At 36.3% G+C, this 13,689-nt stretch overlaps 1 protein-coding gene across 3 annotated transcripts in view; it reads left to right on the plus strand.

The window, feature by feature from the left end:
* The window catches only part of FBXW7 (F-box and WD repeat domain containing 7), a 188,283-nt gene that overhangs the window by 82,474 nt on the left and 92,120 nt on the right, over positions 1-13,689 (plus strand). For all 3 annotated transcript variants that reach the window (XM_075149497.1, XM_075149499.1, XM_075149500.1), the window contains exon 2: positions 879-1,436. In XM_075149497.1, the coding sequence (XP_075005598.1) occupies positions 948-1,436 (489 nt within the window). In that variant the 5' untranslated portion in view covers positions 879-947. The remainder of the gene's footprint in view (positions 1-878; positions 1,437-13,689) is intronic.

Genomic DNA, 13,689 nt, shown 5'->3' on the forward strand with positions numbered 1-13,689 from the left:
GCTGGAAATCTAATACCAAATTTAAGATCTAGCTAGACTGTGTTATATCCCTCTGTTCTTGTATACTGCTTGCACGCACATGTGTAGCCGAATGTGTGGATAATTTGGAAATTGCATTAGTATTTTTCAATTTCTATTAATATGCACCTAAATTTGGCAATCTTTTAACTTCTCAGTGTCTCATTCAACAATTCTTGTAGCTTCTTAGAGCTTGGAGTACTTTACTGCTAACAGTGATTTTTGCCAGGCGAGTTATGTGCGGTTTCTGGGCTCCATGGGATGTCTACTTTTGACCACTGAGCATCTCTGTGGCCAATTTAAGACTTGGAAGAGATAAGGCTATATTCTTTAGTAGGTGTTCTCTTTTTCATTTATCTAAAAGAAAATCATAGAACAAGAAATGAAGCTTTCAATTATACCTGAAAATATGCCTGCTCTTAAGGCATAAGACCAAAAGCAGCTCATCATTTGTGAGTAATATATAAAGTCTGTAATCAAATGAGAAGGAAAATATAATGCCATTTGAAAATTATTTTTGTCCAATTTTTAGCAAGTAATATCACATACTTGGATCTTCTGTTAACATGGATGTTAATGATTCTTGTGGGTTCTCTAGGAGGGCAAGTAGTTGTTCTGAATTTTGCAGAATCTGGTGCTTACAGAGATCATGATCAGACTGTTTGATAGAAGAAATAACTCTTGCTACAAAGTTGTCTGCAGTCTGGGTTTTTCCAGTTGTGTGTCAAGTAGAAATTATTCCTTGTTTCTTGGAATTTGAAGTTGTCAGGAGAAATACAATGAAATAAGTTTTTAATGCTTTATCTAATAAAAAATGTAACTTCTGTAATTTCCCACTTTTTCTTTTTTTGTCTCCTTAGAATGTGAAAGCATTTGCATCTTCAGATAGCCTAGCTAAGGTCCAAGAAGTAGCAAGCTGGCTTTTGGAAATGAATCAGGAACTGCTCTCTGTGGGCAGCAAGAGACGACGAACTGGTGGATCTCTTCGAGGTAATGCTTCCTCAAGCCAAGTAGATGAGGAGCAGATGAATCGGGTCGTAGAAGAGGAGGAGCAGCAGCAAAGACGACAACAAGAGGAACAGCACATTGGGAGGAATGGGGAGATAGGAGGAGAAGAACCTGGATTTGATGACAGGCATGAGTCTCAGCAGGAACAGTTAGAAGAAAATAACAATAGACTTGTTACAGTGGATGAAGAATCCACTTGTAACCAAGAGGAAGAAGATGATGAACATGCTGGTGATCAAGAGGAGGAGGTGGAAGAGGAGGAGGAAATGGACCAGGAGAGTGATGATTTTGATCAGTCTGACGACAGCAGTAGAGAAGATGAACACGCTAACAGTAACAGTGTCACAAATTCCAATAGCCTCATGGACTTGCCCATTCACCAGTCCTCGCCATTCTACATAAAGACAAAGGTGAGAAACTACACTTTGTGTTCTTAATCCTTGTTAACTCTGGATTTTGGAAAATAATTTGCATATTTAACTTAAACTAAAGTTTTACAATGAAGCAAAGATCCTAAAGATTTTTACAATGAAGCAAAGATTCCTAAAGAGCTCATTATGAAGATTTTATGCAGTCCACAAAAACTGTTTTACCTGTTAATAATCAAATTATTTGCATGCATTTGACATGAGCAAATACTCCTATATATTTTAAGGAATATAGCTCTGATGACTATGTTCAAAAGATCAAGGTGTTTCTTTATAAGTATTTTTGCATGCTAACTGATACACTTAATAAGATCCTCCCAGCATTATTTATGATATTTTCCTTCTCAAAGCAGGAAAGAAGGAAGGTAAGCAATTGTGCATATGTGGTGTTCTCTGAGAATATGTGGTTCATTTAGATGAAAACATTGTAATGAAAAAATAGGATGGAATATTACAGAAACATCAAGTTCTTCCTTCTGGCCAGGTTATAGTGAGTTACTTGACAAAATACAGGTTAAAAAAAAATAGTGTGTTAGCCAGTCATTCAGTTACAAAGTCATTACATAATGTTGTATGGTATCCTGCTTGTGAGGACCTTGTAAATTGTGTGCAATGGTTGTTGAGAACTTCTGATTTGCAATAAGAATTTGGAAATAAATATTCGTATTTCTATTGCTACTTATATCACCTAACATTTTAGATTAAAAAAAAAATGTTTTTGGAGTATTAGCTCCAGTGTACATTAGTAGTTCACTGAATTTTTTCAGGAAAGAGGAATTCTGTTAACTCTTAGCAGCAGCAGCAAAAACTGAAAGCATAATGAAAGTGGTGATACTAATAAAAAAGAGGAGCAGGCAAGTGTTCTTGTGGAAGAATGTTGTTCCTAAGCCTATGTACCAATTTCTTTTTCTTAATCATTAATTGGTAATAGAACACCGAGCCTCCTCTCACTTTCAAAAAACAAAACAACAAAACCCCCTCAAATTTTTACAATGTACTTTAAAAAAAAACCACCAAACCCATGTAAAACAAAACAAAACCACAAAAGATCAGTTAACATAAGTTACCAGGGTCCCCTATATGTTTGAGTATGAACATAAATGTATAGAGATGGAGAATCAGTCTTGAAGTTGCACTAGAACAGGTAAATAGGATGAACATTTGCTTCTGGAAGCTGCAGCAATATGTTTTTGGTAATAGCGATTAGTATATAATTCACTTGTGTGCTTGAAGTATCTCAACTAACATCTTTGATTTTTGAAAAATCATAATGTTTTCACATGAGTTTTTAGTAAATTATATAATTTTCTATTGATAATTCTACTGTTCAAGGTACTGAAGTTTATGCTTTCTAATTTGGAGTGAAATAGTGACATATTTAACGTCATTCAATTGGCTTTTTACAACTCAAATTCTTGTTTTTATGACAATGCTTTGGTTTTCCCAGATTTAGTATGACTTACTGAGTATCGTATAACAACTTGCATCCAGTATGGACTTGATATTTAATGTAGAAAATGCTTACACTTAAAAATATATTTTTAAGTTTCTGAATTGGAAACTTTTTGAAGTGCTTTGTAAATAACCGTACTCAAATTATATACAGACAGAGCAGAGCATAGTTTTTGGTGGTTTTCAGTTCTGAAGCTTTTTTTATCATCTCAAATAATGAATGCAGGTTTTTTCTTTCTTTCTTTAAGGCATATTTGACATAAACTGAAGCAAGCTGGTTTAGCCTGAAGGAAGTTGGCTGAAAGATTTTTGTATAGATGCACAATTTCGGTGTGGTCAGATAGTTGCTTTGCGTATTGTATCCGTACAGTGCTGGCCATTTTCATCTGTGCTCTGTCCCCAGGCTGTGCTCCTGCAAGAACTGTTGGGGAGCTGGGTAGCGAACCGTATTTGGGAATTATTCTTGATTCATGGTGCAGCTCTCTTTTAGGTAGTTTTAACTGTGTACCTGAAGGATCAGCACAGGTTAGAAAGCTGCTTGAGCTGGCACTGCTCTAGGTCATGGTTACACAGTAAGACTGACATAATGCAACATTAATGCCAATTCATTAATAAACCAACATTTAACTGTAGGAACACACTCTATGTTAATAAATGTTGTAGAAATATAGCTGTGCTGGAGCATGAGTGAATTACCAGAGTAAAAATAAACATGACTAATTAATATGCTGCTTTTGAGAAGAAAAAGGAGTGTTTGTAGACCTATCAGCTGTATTTACAAGTGATTTCTGGTTCTACCTGTTGAAGATAGACTCACCCTAGGAGACTCAAACCTGATAGACTTATTTTTAGCTTTTCAGATATGCTTCTCAGCATTTGTAGTCTAGTACAGTTCTCCTCATAACTCTGGCTGAATTACCTGCTCCCTTGCAGTATGCTGTACTCCTGTGAAACTTGCTTTGTGCCACCAGTATTGGCTGTGATGGCTGAATCCGCTACTTACTGTTTGTGTGTCAGATGTAAACCTGGCTCCTCAGAAGCATCCGTTCCTGATCCAATGCAGTTGCTAGTTTGGTCTGGTTGTGCATAGCAATATTGGCAACACACAGTTTTCATCACTACCAAACACCAAGAGAGAATAGTGAGACTGAATAAAATAGCAACTGCTACTGCCGTCCATGTCATTGTGCAGCTCATCTCAACTTTTTGATATCTCTGTTCTTTGTCCTTCTACTTTTTATGCCTTTCCTCATAAACTACTGAATAAAGTCTCATTCTAATCTGACTTTTTTTTTGCTTATTGGCCTGTGGGATCCTGTGTGCAGTTAAGGAAGGAAATGGCAAGGTTCCCGCATAACACCACAATGTACCCTGCTTGCATTTGCTGCCTGTCACCTGCGCATCCACTTGACAGCAGCAAGCTCGCTGTGTTCTACCTGATAAACTTCACCAGAAGCATAAAACCCGTTATATTTATATATAAATACATTTTATAGATATTCATGTTTTAGGTACTGTTTATATAATATATATAAAATTATATATAAATATTTGCCATTTGCCTCATACTACTGCTCCGTGCAAATAAGTGAGATAATTGTTGCCATAATGTTCAGAAAATGTTATGACTAAAGGGCATGTGCACTTGAAATGAGAAGGCCGGTGGTTCAGGAGAGTCTTCGTTGCATTCACCAGCAACACCCAGGAACCCGGCAGGGTCCTTGTGGTTACCAGTTAGGGTTCCCTGCATAAAATGTTAAGCTGCTCTGTATTGACTTCTGTGCAAGCTAAAGCATATTTTTAGAAAAATTTCACCACTTGAAAACAGGAAACAGTCTGGCAAGTCAAATCTATCTCAAAGCTAAGTTAATAGTTTGTTAGTTATCATCAGTGTTTAAACTTCTGCACCATTACTCTACTCTGCCTTCTTCCTGCTACCTGTCTTTTTTTGACCATTACAATTTATTATTTTCGTGTTGTACTGAACAGGTGTTTAACAAGCGGGTTTTTTTCCCCACACACATAAAACTATCACGTTAACTCCTGAAAGGTCTCTTAAATGTAAATTATAAGGACACTGTGTCCGTTGGGGATATTTTTCTATTTTTTGTTCTCGTTATGGTACTTCTCTGAACACTCTCTCTGATTTTTAAACATCCATCTTGAATCGTAGATATATCAGAACTGAGATTAAAACTCCGGTAGCAACTGCACCAATGACAATTAAAATTTGTTCATGCTATATATTTACCTGTTTATATAACACATGAGTCTGTTAACACTTTTGACTGTGGCATTGCATTGGGATTTCATGTTCAACTGATTTGTCTAACATGATGCAAGCCTTTTTCAGAGAGCCTTCTGTTCTGTAAGTATGGCCTGTGTCCTTTGTACCTAGAGATAAGAATTGATGCTTGGTTGTATTAAAGTGACTAGAGTTTTCTCACATCCAGTATACCTCATCAGATCCTTTACTCTTTCTTAATTTTTACCCCAATTTGATCTGTGTCCTATCAAATGTCGTCATGTCTGTTACATAAAAATATTAAATAGCACAGGAGGGCAAAGTAAATAATATGTGCAGGACTCTTACAGAAACATGCGCTTGATGCTGATTCTTCACTGATTGCATCGTATTTGTGGCATACATTTCCAGTGCTCTGTGATGACTGTATTACTTGAGTTCCTTAGGAATGGTCGTGTAACAATTAACCACAACATAAGCAAACAAATACATTTACACTGCATCACACATTTCATCGCAACTGCCCTTAAATGCTTTTATCCCTCGGTACGTGTGGGATTCTGCAGCACTGCAAGGACAAGAACTTATTACTGGTAATCACTGTCACTGGGAAATAGCTCATGTAAATTACCATTCTTGCTTATTTTAGGTTTAAATTGTTTGTCGACCTGTGTTCATACTCTTGAACTTGTAGTATTAACAAATATATCACGCCAGCAATATGTTATCTTTATCAAAACTGGTGTTTATGACATAGGTGATAACCAGCATGTTTTTATGGGAAAATTGGCATCAACACTGTTAATCCTATTATATGTCAACCATTGCATTATTTTCTCTTGGACTGACACCTGGGTTTCAGCCTATGGTTGTACTGTGTTTCCTTTTCTAATTTTTTTTCTGTATATCGTTAGGTTTATTTGAGATTTCTGAAATATTTTGATTGTTCTAATTCTTAAAAATAATTTTGATCATAATATATATGATCTTTAACTCATTCCATTTTTTGTGTGTCTTTTTGTTTGCTTAACTATTTCTACAACTCCCAGTTTCGTAGTTTTTAGATATTAATGACTGTCATCCTCAATATACTTAAATCTTTTGGTTTTAATTACGGCTTTCAGTTTCCATCAAGATGAGTTATTTTTCTTTAACTGCTGTGAACTTTTCTTATTTGGAGGAGTATTGGCTTTTTGATTCTCGTAGAAATTATTTCTAAACAGTTAAAATAATTTATAGGTTCATACAGCTTTGGTTTAGATTGATGTATTTTGTGGAAGGGGGGAAAAAAGTCATGATCACTTATACCTAAGCTACCATGAATTTAACTTTGTTCTATTAGTTTTGCTTTATCTAAAATTCTACATTACATAATACTTCCAATATTAAATGTGTCTAATGTTGAAGCCACCTGAGTTAGGAAACCATCACTCAAAAAAAAAGAAAATTTTAAACAAATTAAACCCATGAATTCCTGAGAAGCTTAGCTGTATTCATTCCAGCAAATATTGTCACAGATTTCTATGGTTAGGCAAAATAATTACTTCATCTCAGACTAGCAGGAGTGAGATCTCCAGAGGCAGATATGTATGTGCTCTAGATCAAATTGTGGTATCAAGGCATGTTTCCTTTCTTACTCCTGCTTGCATGCTTGAAGTTAGTCTCTGGCAAAAGAGGAGAACAATCTGAAGATTATACAGAAACTAGAAGATGCAATTTACTGTGTCCATGGCAAAAAGTTGTACTGTACGTGTAGGAAACAGTTGTTGGGAGATATGCAAATGGCAGCCCTCTTTCATCTTAAAGTATGCCTCTCACTTTAGGCAGATGCCATCTTGAATTTTCATATAATTTCTTCTTTTCATGCCACGCCCTCCCATTCGAGGTGGGATTCCAGGAGCCATTTCATTTTCTCCACAAATTGTGTTTTGAGGGGAGAATACACCAGAAGGCACTAAAGATACTTTCATGTATTCCGTAAGGACCTGAATTTTAAAATCCAAGCGAGTGGGTACAGCAGGAGGATTGTTAGCTGGTGCGTGGCCATTTTTCTTGTTCTGGATTTCAGGAAACACATTTGTCTGCTCTGCTTGTCTGGAGGGATGTCTGAAGGAGTGTTTGAGCCTGTCTATGGGAGATGCTCAATCCTTCTGGACAACAGGCACTGTTCAACAAGAGTCTTTGCAACAAAATCCCTTTTACATGTTTAAGTAAAATGTAATGTTTATTTCCTTTTCTTCTATTGAGGCTGTGATGAAACTTAGCAAATGAGGGTATATGAATGTGCTAACTATTTGGATTGTGATAGTGACCCCTCATAAGGGGTCAGACATTCTGCATGCTGAACCCTCCACTTACTTTCCGAGTTAGTATCCTCTTCAAATGCAGGTTTGCTTGTTGCAGGATTGTGGGCTGTGATGGTGATTGTTTTGTTGGTTAACCAGAGCGTCCTAAGAACCAGACAATAGATTAGCTAAAATGAGGATGAAAAATTCTTGTATAGTTGGATCTACAATCACAAAAAACACTTTGATACTCCTTCAGCAGTTGTCATACCTGAGCATTTGCTTCATTACTAAAGGTAATAAGATGATTTTTTTAATAGATGCCTTTCATATATAACATATATTACATATAACAATGGTAAATGCTGAGAAGCAGCTTAATTTTCTTGTAAAAATGGTGTACTTTGATTGCAGCATCCTGTCATTCCAGGTACCATACTGTCTGTTTGGCTCTAAGACACTGGGCATGCCTGTGTAAGTAATGGTGCTGTTCCAAGAGTGCCTTTTCTTGGTTGTTCGTTGACCCTGGAGAGTGGAGGGGGGAGAGACAGAAGAAATAAGTTGGGTTGACTTCGGTGGAACTAGGACAGGATGTACCACAGGAAGACCTGTCCCTTGGAGCTTAAATACCCATCTCTAAGGTTTTGAAACAAATCTAAAGCCATGCTCACATATGTAGCTTTGAGCTCTCAAATAGCGCAGGCTGGGACAGAATTTTTTTGCTGCAAGGTGCTTGGTCCAAGCTAGTACATAGAGTACAAGGATATAAAGGATTTATTTTTCGGTGATTTTTGGCTTTGTATGGAAGGATAGCATTAATTTTTAAAACTAAGGAAAACTAAGATTGCACTGGGCAGTTTGTGTGTATGTGAAGTGAAAAGGGACTCCTGTATGAAAGTCTGCAGTTATTGTCAGAATGTAATAGACTAAAAGTTTTGTAGGGATAGGGGGGAAATAAAGGATGATTAGAGAAATGCTGATCCTTGGAAATAGTTTTTTGTTTTGTGTACAGGCAGTACACACAATTGAGAGAAGGTTGGATATTTTGTGTAGGTAGGGTGGTGGTTTTGTCACAGTGTATGTTAATATTTTTCTCCTTTTCTGAGCAGCAGAGGGGGCTGCTATTACTTTTCTGTAGCCCTTCGGAGACCTGTGCAGTGTTCCTTTGCAAAGGTTTTTCCTGCTCTTGCAGCTAAAAACTTGAAGCATGTTTTTTAAGTCTAGGGCATAAATACAACTGGAACAGAAGGACTCAATATTTTTTATTTGTGAAGAAATCTGTTTCCAGTATATGAAATCATGTAGGAATATTTCCTTTAAAAAATAAGTATTAAACATTTTCAGATGTCTTGTGTGATAAGAATGGAATGTATAGTTCTCCGCTCTGAGTGCCCAGGAGAAAGAGAAAAACTTTATACTACAAAAAGAGATTCTCATTTTTATCTTTATTTTTTGCAGGGATCACATATAGGGTATATAGATCCTTCATGCCTTTTATCTCCTGAGTTGTCTAACAGTTAATGCTTTAAAGAGTTTTTAAACTAAGTAATAATTCGGCTAAAGCTGTGTCAAGAAGGATACATGTTGAGAATCGCTCCGATTGTTGTTTAAAAAAAAAAAGTACATTGGCAATATAATTTTTTTTCCTCTTGCTTCTCCCTGGGATTCTCCTTTTTAATTAAAGCTTCTTTCACATCACTCTCTTTAAAAGCTTAGGAACTGGCAAATTTTCTCTTCCCTTGGTTATTCTGAACTACAGCACTAAAGTACAATGAGTTAATATAAGTAAATGACTTAGGATAAACAATAAATGGCCTTTACAACTGCCAGTCAGAATTACTTTTGCATTACCATGACAGTTTATTTTGGAGCAAGTTTTGGTGTTTAAAAAAAATTTTTTTTTTTTTTTTTACTCTTCTGATACAGAGCCTTATTTTTATATTGTACTGTAATAACATTAGAAATATTCATACTCTGAGATTAGTGTCAATCAACACTTTTAACCTTTGACTTCTTTCTCATTTATATACTACACAGTTTAGTTGCTAATGATTCCAAGCATGCAGGATCATTTGGAAAGGTTATGCAACTGTCATTAAGATGTAGTTTGTTAAATATTAAAGCATCCATGGAAGGAATGCAGATTCTCAGTTTCTCTGTAGATAGCAAGGTTCTTCCCCATCTGTACTAACCTGCAGCATGTGTCTTTACTACAAATATCAACACTTCTTTTGAAAAGTACTTCTCACTTGCTCTGCTTTTGCTTGACCGTATTAAGTAATGGCTTCATTTGCTGCCCAAGGCTTGCAGAGGTTTAGCTGTACTTTTGCCTTCTACACCTTCACTTGCAGGTAAAACTGGTGTTAAATAATTGCTGCTCTGCTAATTTTGCCTACTCTGTAAGCGGATCATGAAGCTTGCTAATCGATATGTGGGCTCTGCTTGTAGTAATGTGGTTATCCCTGATATAGTTTGTGGCTTACCTAAGAACTTGGCTATCTAGTTCAGCTTTCTCATGCAAAGTTCTTGAAATACCTAGTAATTAAATTTAATTGTTATGTTAAAATGTCACCTGCAGTCAAAGGACAGGAATTTCTTCTATAATAAATTCTGTTTTTTCTTTCCCTTAATGAAGGGTGTCTTACCTCTTTTCAGTATGATTTTTGCAAATATTATTATAGAATTAAATGACAGTGCTAGTGTATAATTTGTGAAGTAAGTAATTGTATATAGGAAGGGAAGTCAAGAATCTCAGTGCCTGGGAAGGAAGAAAACTGAAAACATTGATGGTGGTAGTTTGAGTCCTAGTTTTGACTACAAGATTGTATTTAATAAGTAGATTTTCATTGATTGCCCCCCCACCCTCCCTTCTCGTAACAGAAGGATGCATGTTTTTTGATGTGGTAAGAGGTAGTGCTGATTTAGTTTCTCGTTTAGTTTCCCGTTACAGAGATTCCTTACTAGACTAAAGACCTAACTGAGTAAGGCACAAGCAATTTTCTACTTCTGTGCCCATAATTGAGGTCAGTCTTTAAACTCCAGTCAAGGGATTTACCTCAACTAGCCACACTGGAAAATAAACCTATAGACTTTTTGGTTGTGCCAGATTTGTCTGTACAGGTATCTGACTTAATGTAAAATTGCACCTTCTTTGCAGTGAAGCCTGCATCTCAGAGTGTATACCTTCCTTATATCCCGGTGGTTCTCACCAGACACGTCCAGTAGTTTCTCCTGAACATATGTGTAATTCTTTTGTAGCCATGTTGGTTGGTTTTCACAGGTATATTTCCAGTAGATCCCTAAAGCAGAAAAGTTGTCAGCCACCTTTGGGGTGGGGGAGGGGGAGGAGGGGAAGGTGGGGAAACATCCTCTTGGTTTAGACTTGCTCAGAATTGATGCATTGCCACGAGGTTATTTTGACTTGAATTGTCTTTTAGTTGCTTGCCTATGCATAGCTCCTTAAAGGTAAATATTGGAAAGGAACTTGCCTGTGTTACTCAAACTGCCATATCGGTTTATTTTGTGTAGAATAAATGAAATTGATACCTTCAGGATAACTACTTGAAGCAGTGTCTTATAGTCACACACTTTTTCATAGGCTTTGAAATCAGTGTCAGTTAGGCACTTACATGGTTTTTGCTCTGCATCTTTGTTCTCAAAATGAAAATGAGCTTTTTTTTTTAAAAAAAAAAGTTCAACTCACCAATTATATGGCAACAACATTATGAAGTAGAAATCATGAAAATGTGCTTGAGAATACTTTCAGTATGCTTACTCTGTTGGGATACGTGGCTTGTCTAACAAATACATTTGGAAGCTCTGCCCCACTTAAATGTGCCATTTGTTCCTTATGTTGTTCTTGACTATGTGGCAGGTGCTGTTGCCTGATGTGATCGTTAGGCCAAATATCTCCAGTTTGTAGTGATACAGCTGTATTTACTGAGCATTTTATCAGTGGATGCTGTTGCTCTGAGTGTCCGTTTTAAGCTGCTTCACCTTTTGGGGTTTAACTGAAGTTGATATTACTGGTTATGAAACTTGATGCAAATGGTGACTCGAAGTGTGAAGAAAGTAAAACTTTTGCTGGTGAGTTAGTTTTCGGTTTTATTGACACCCCCCCTTCCCAAATGGATGGTGTTAAATATTCTTTTGGCTATGAATTTGAAGTGTATGTTTAAGAATATAAGTTACGATCAGTACATTTCTTGTATTCACTGATGTTTTATACATATAAAATTATGAGATCTGAAATTAGCTTAGAGAGCCGGAGCAACAGAAGGTGATCTGAGGACCAGAATTATGTTTAACAGCTGCTGCGGGACTAACATTTTTTCCTGATGCATTTCTCACTCACTGTAATCTGCAAAATAGCAGTATGTCCTTTATTTCTGTAGGAGACTTTTCATTATCTGCAGGATGTGTTGCTATTCAGCAAACTGTGCATAGTGAAGTAATTTACATATCTTTACAAATTCTTGAGTATAAGGAGGAAAACTAGACAATGGCAATTTCTATGCTAGTTTAATCATTTCTGAACAGGCAGAATGCTTAAAACTGAAATTTCCAAGCTATCTCAGCAGAATGTTTGAACAACCAGCATCCAATGTCTATTGACAAAGGATGATTTTTGACACATGAACTGGTTTTTTTTTGGTAGTATATGGTGTCTGATCTGTGCATGAAGCTATGCTTGCGTAGTAATGATATAACGTGCGTTTTGTGTAGATTTATTAATCTGCCGTTATCTTTTGTTTAGGTTGCATGTGCATGTTTTACAGTTTTCTTTATTGGTGAAATTTCTACTAGAAAAATCCCTATAAAACCTAGAACCAGTGTTTCTGTAAACTGTTCTCTTTGTCGCAAGCATCTTCTCCTTCTTATCCATAGTGTGGTTAATGAAAACACTGTCTAACCTTCAACTTCAAGCAAATTTTGCTGAAGTTTTGCCCATTCTCTCTCGGACAAACAAGTTCAGGACTTCACCGAATTACTGTAAAATGTGCTTTATGTTAAAAAAATCTCTGTAAAACTCTGTGTGCATTGACTCTGTATAGTATGACTTATGATGTAATGTTACATATACTTAATTGGTATTGAGATTTTAAAAGTGAAAGTCATGAGTTCTTGTGCGTAGATGGGTATCTCTATAATAATCACTGAAATACAGGTGGAAAACATTCTTGTCGACCATCTCTTCTGTTCTTACTTCTCTTATTTCTCCTTTCTCCTCTTCTTGCTAATTTAAAATTTTGTTTCTTTAGTTTGTAACAACAAGAATTGGGAAGAGGGAGAGGATCTGAGAAGGATACAGTTACTAAGGAAGTGCAGAGATTGCTATCCCAAGTCAAGGTGGTCCAAACCAACTATTTCTTTATAGAACCTTACTACTTTTTATGTTTGTTCTTACTAAAAGCTGATGTTTTCTACTGACTTTACTACCTGACCGTATATTGCATAATATGAAAATAGCAAATTATGAATTTTAGTAACATTCAGTGTAATTCAATCTTGGGAGACAGTGGCTATGCTTTTCAGCTGTGTCATGAAATATTGCTCTGTTAATGCTTATTGAATTTTAATACATTTATTCAATCCCTGGTGCCTCTGCTGAAGTGGAAAATGTACCTACTGCCACCACAGATTGCCAGCAGGGATAAATTTCACATTATTCATCATCAGAAGTCATTACTACTTTTAAGTATGAGCAATGTTTCCTGTAAGTGCAAATCGCATTCTTATTCTTATGTCATCCAGCCACTAGTTATCTATGTTTGGAAGTGGGCAGGAGGCCCTTTGTTGTTCTCACTTAAATTGTGGAGTGTCCCTTAAGGATAGCAGCTACCATGATCATTATTGTCCCAAATATATTGAGTACTAAGAAATTAAAAGACAACAAATAACGAACGCTCTTTTTACCAATGTCATAATTTCTTCAGTTCTGATCCCTTGGTCAGATTTTCTAAAACACACAGAAAATAATTCACTTAATTAAAATGAATAAGTAAAAATGAAATTAAGAAACTGGAAGTGACACAGCTAAATGGAAGAAATCAGACTTAAAATCGTTTATTATGGATCCCTCGTTCTTGCCAAATGTAATAATGTTGTTCCTTCTCTTTAAGCTGGACTTCATTCAAACCAAGGACACTTTCAATTGGTACTCTGAGGCATTCACCCACCTGCACAATTTTTGGCTTTGGTGTAAGCCACTAGCATTACATGTCCCACAGCAAGTACGCTAAACGCTGTGTTT

The sequence above is a fragment of the Calonectris borealis genome, chromosome 4 (assembly GCF_964195595.1).
Source record: "Calonectris borealis chromosome 4, bCalBor7.hap1.2, whole genome shotgun sequence".
Classification (NCBI taxonomy): domain Eukaryota; kingdom Metazoa; phylum Chordata; class Aves; order Procellariiformes; family Procellariidae; genus Calonectris; species Calonectris borealis.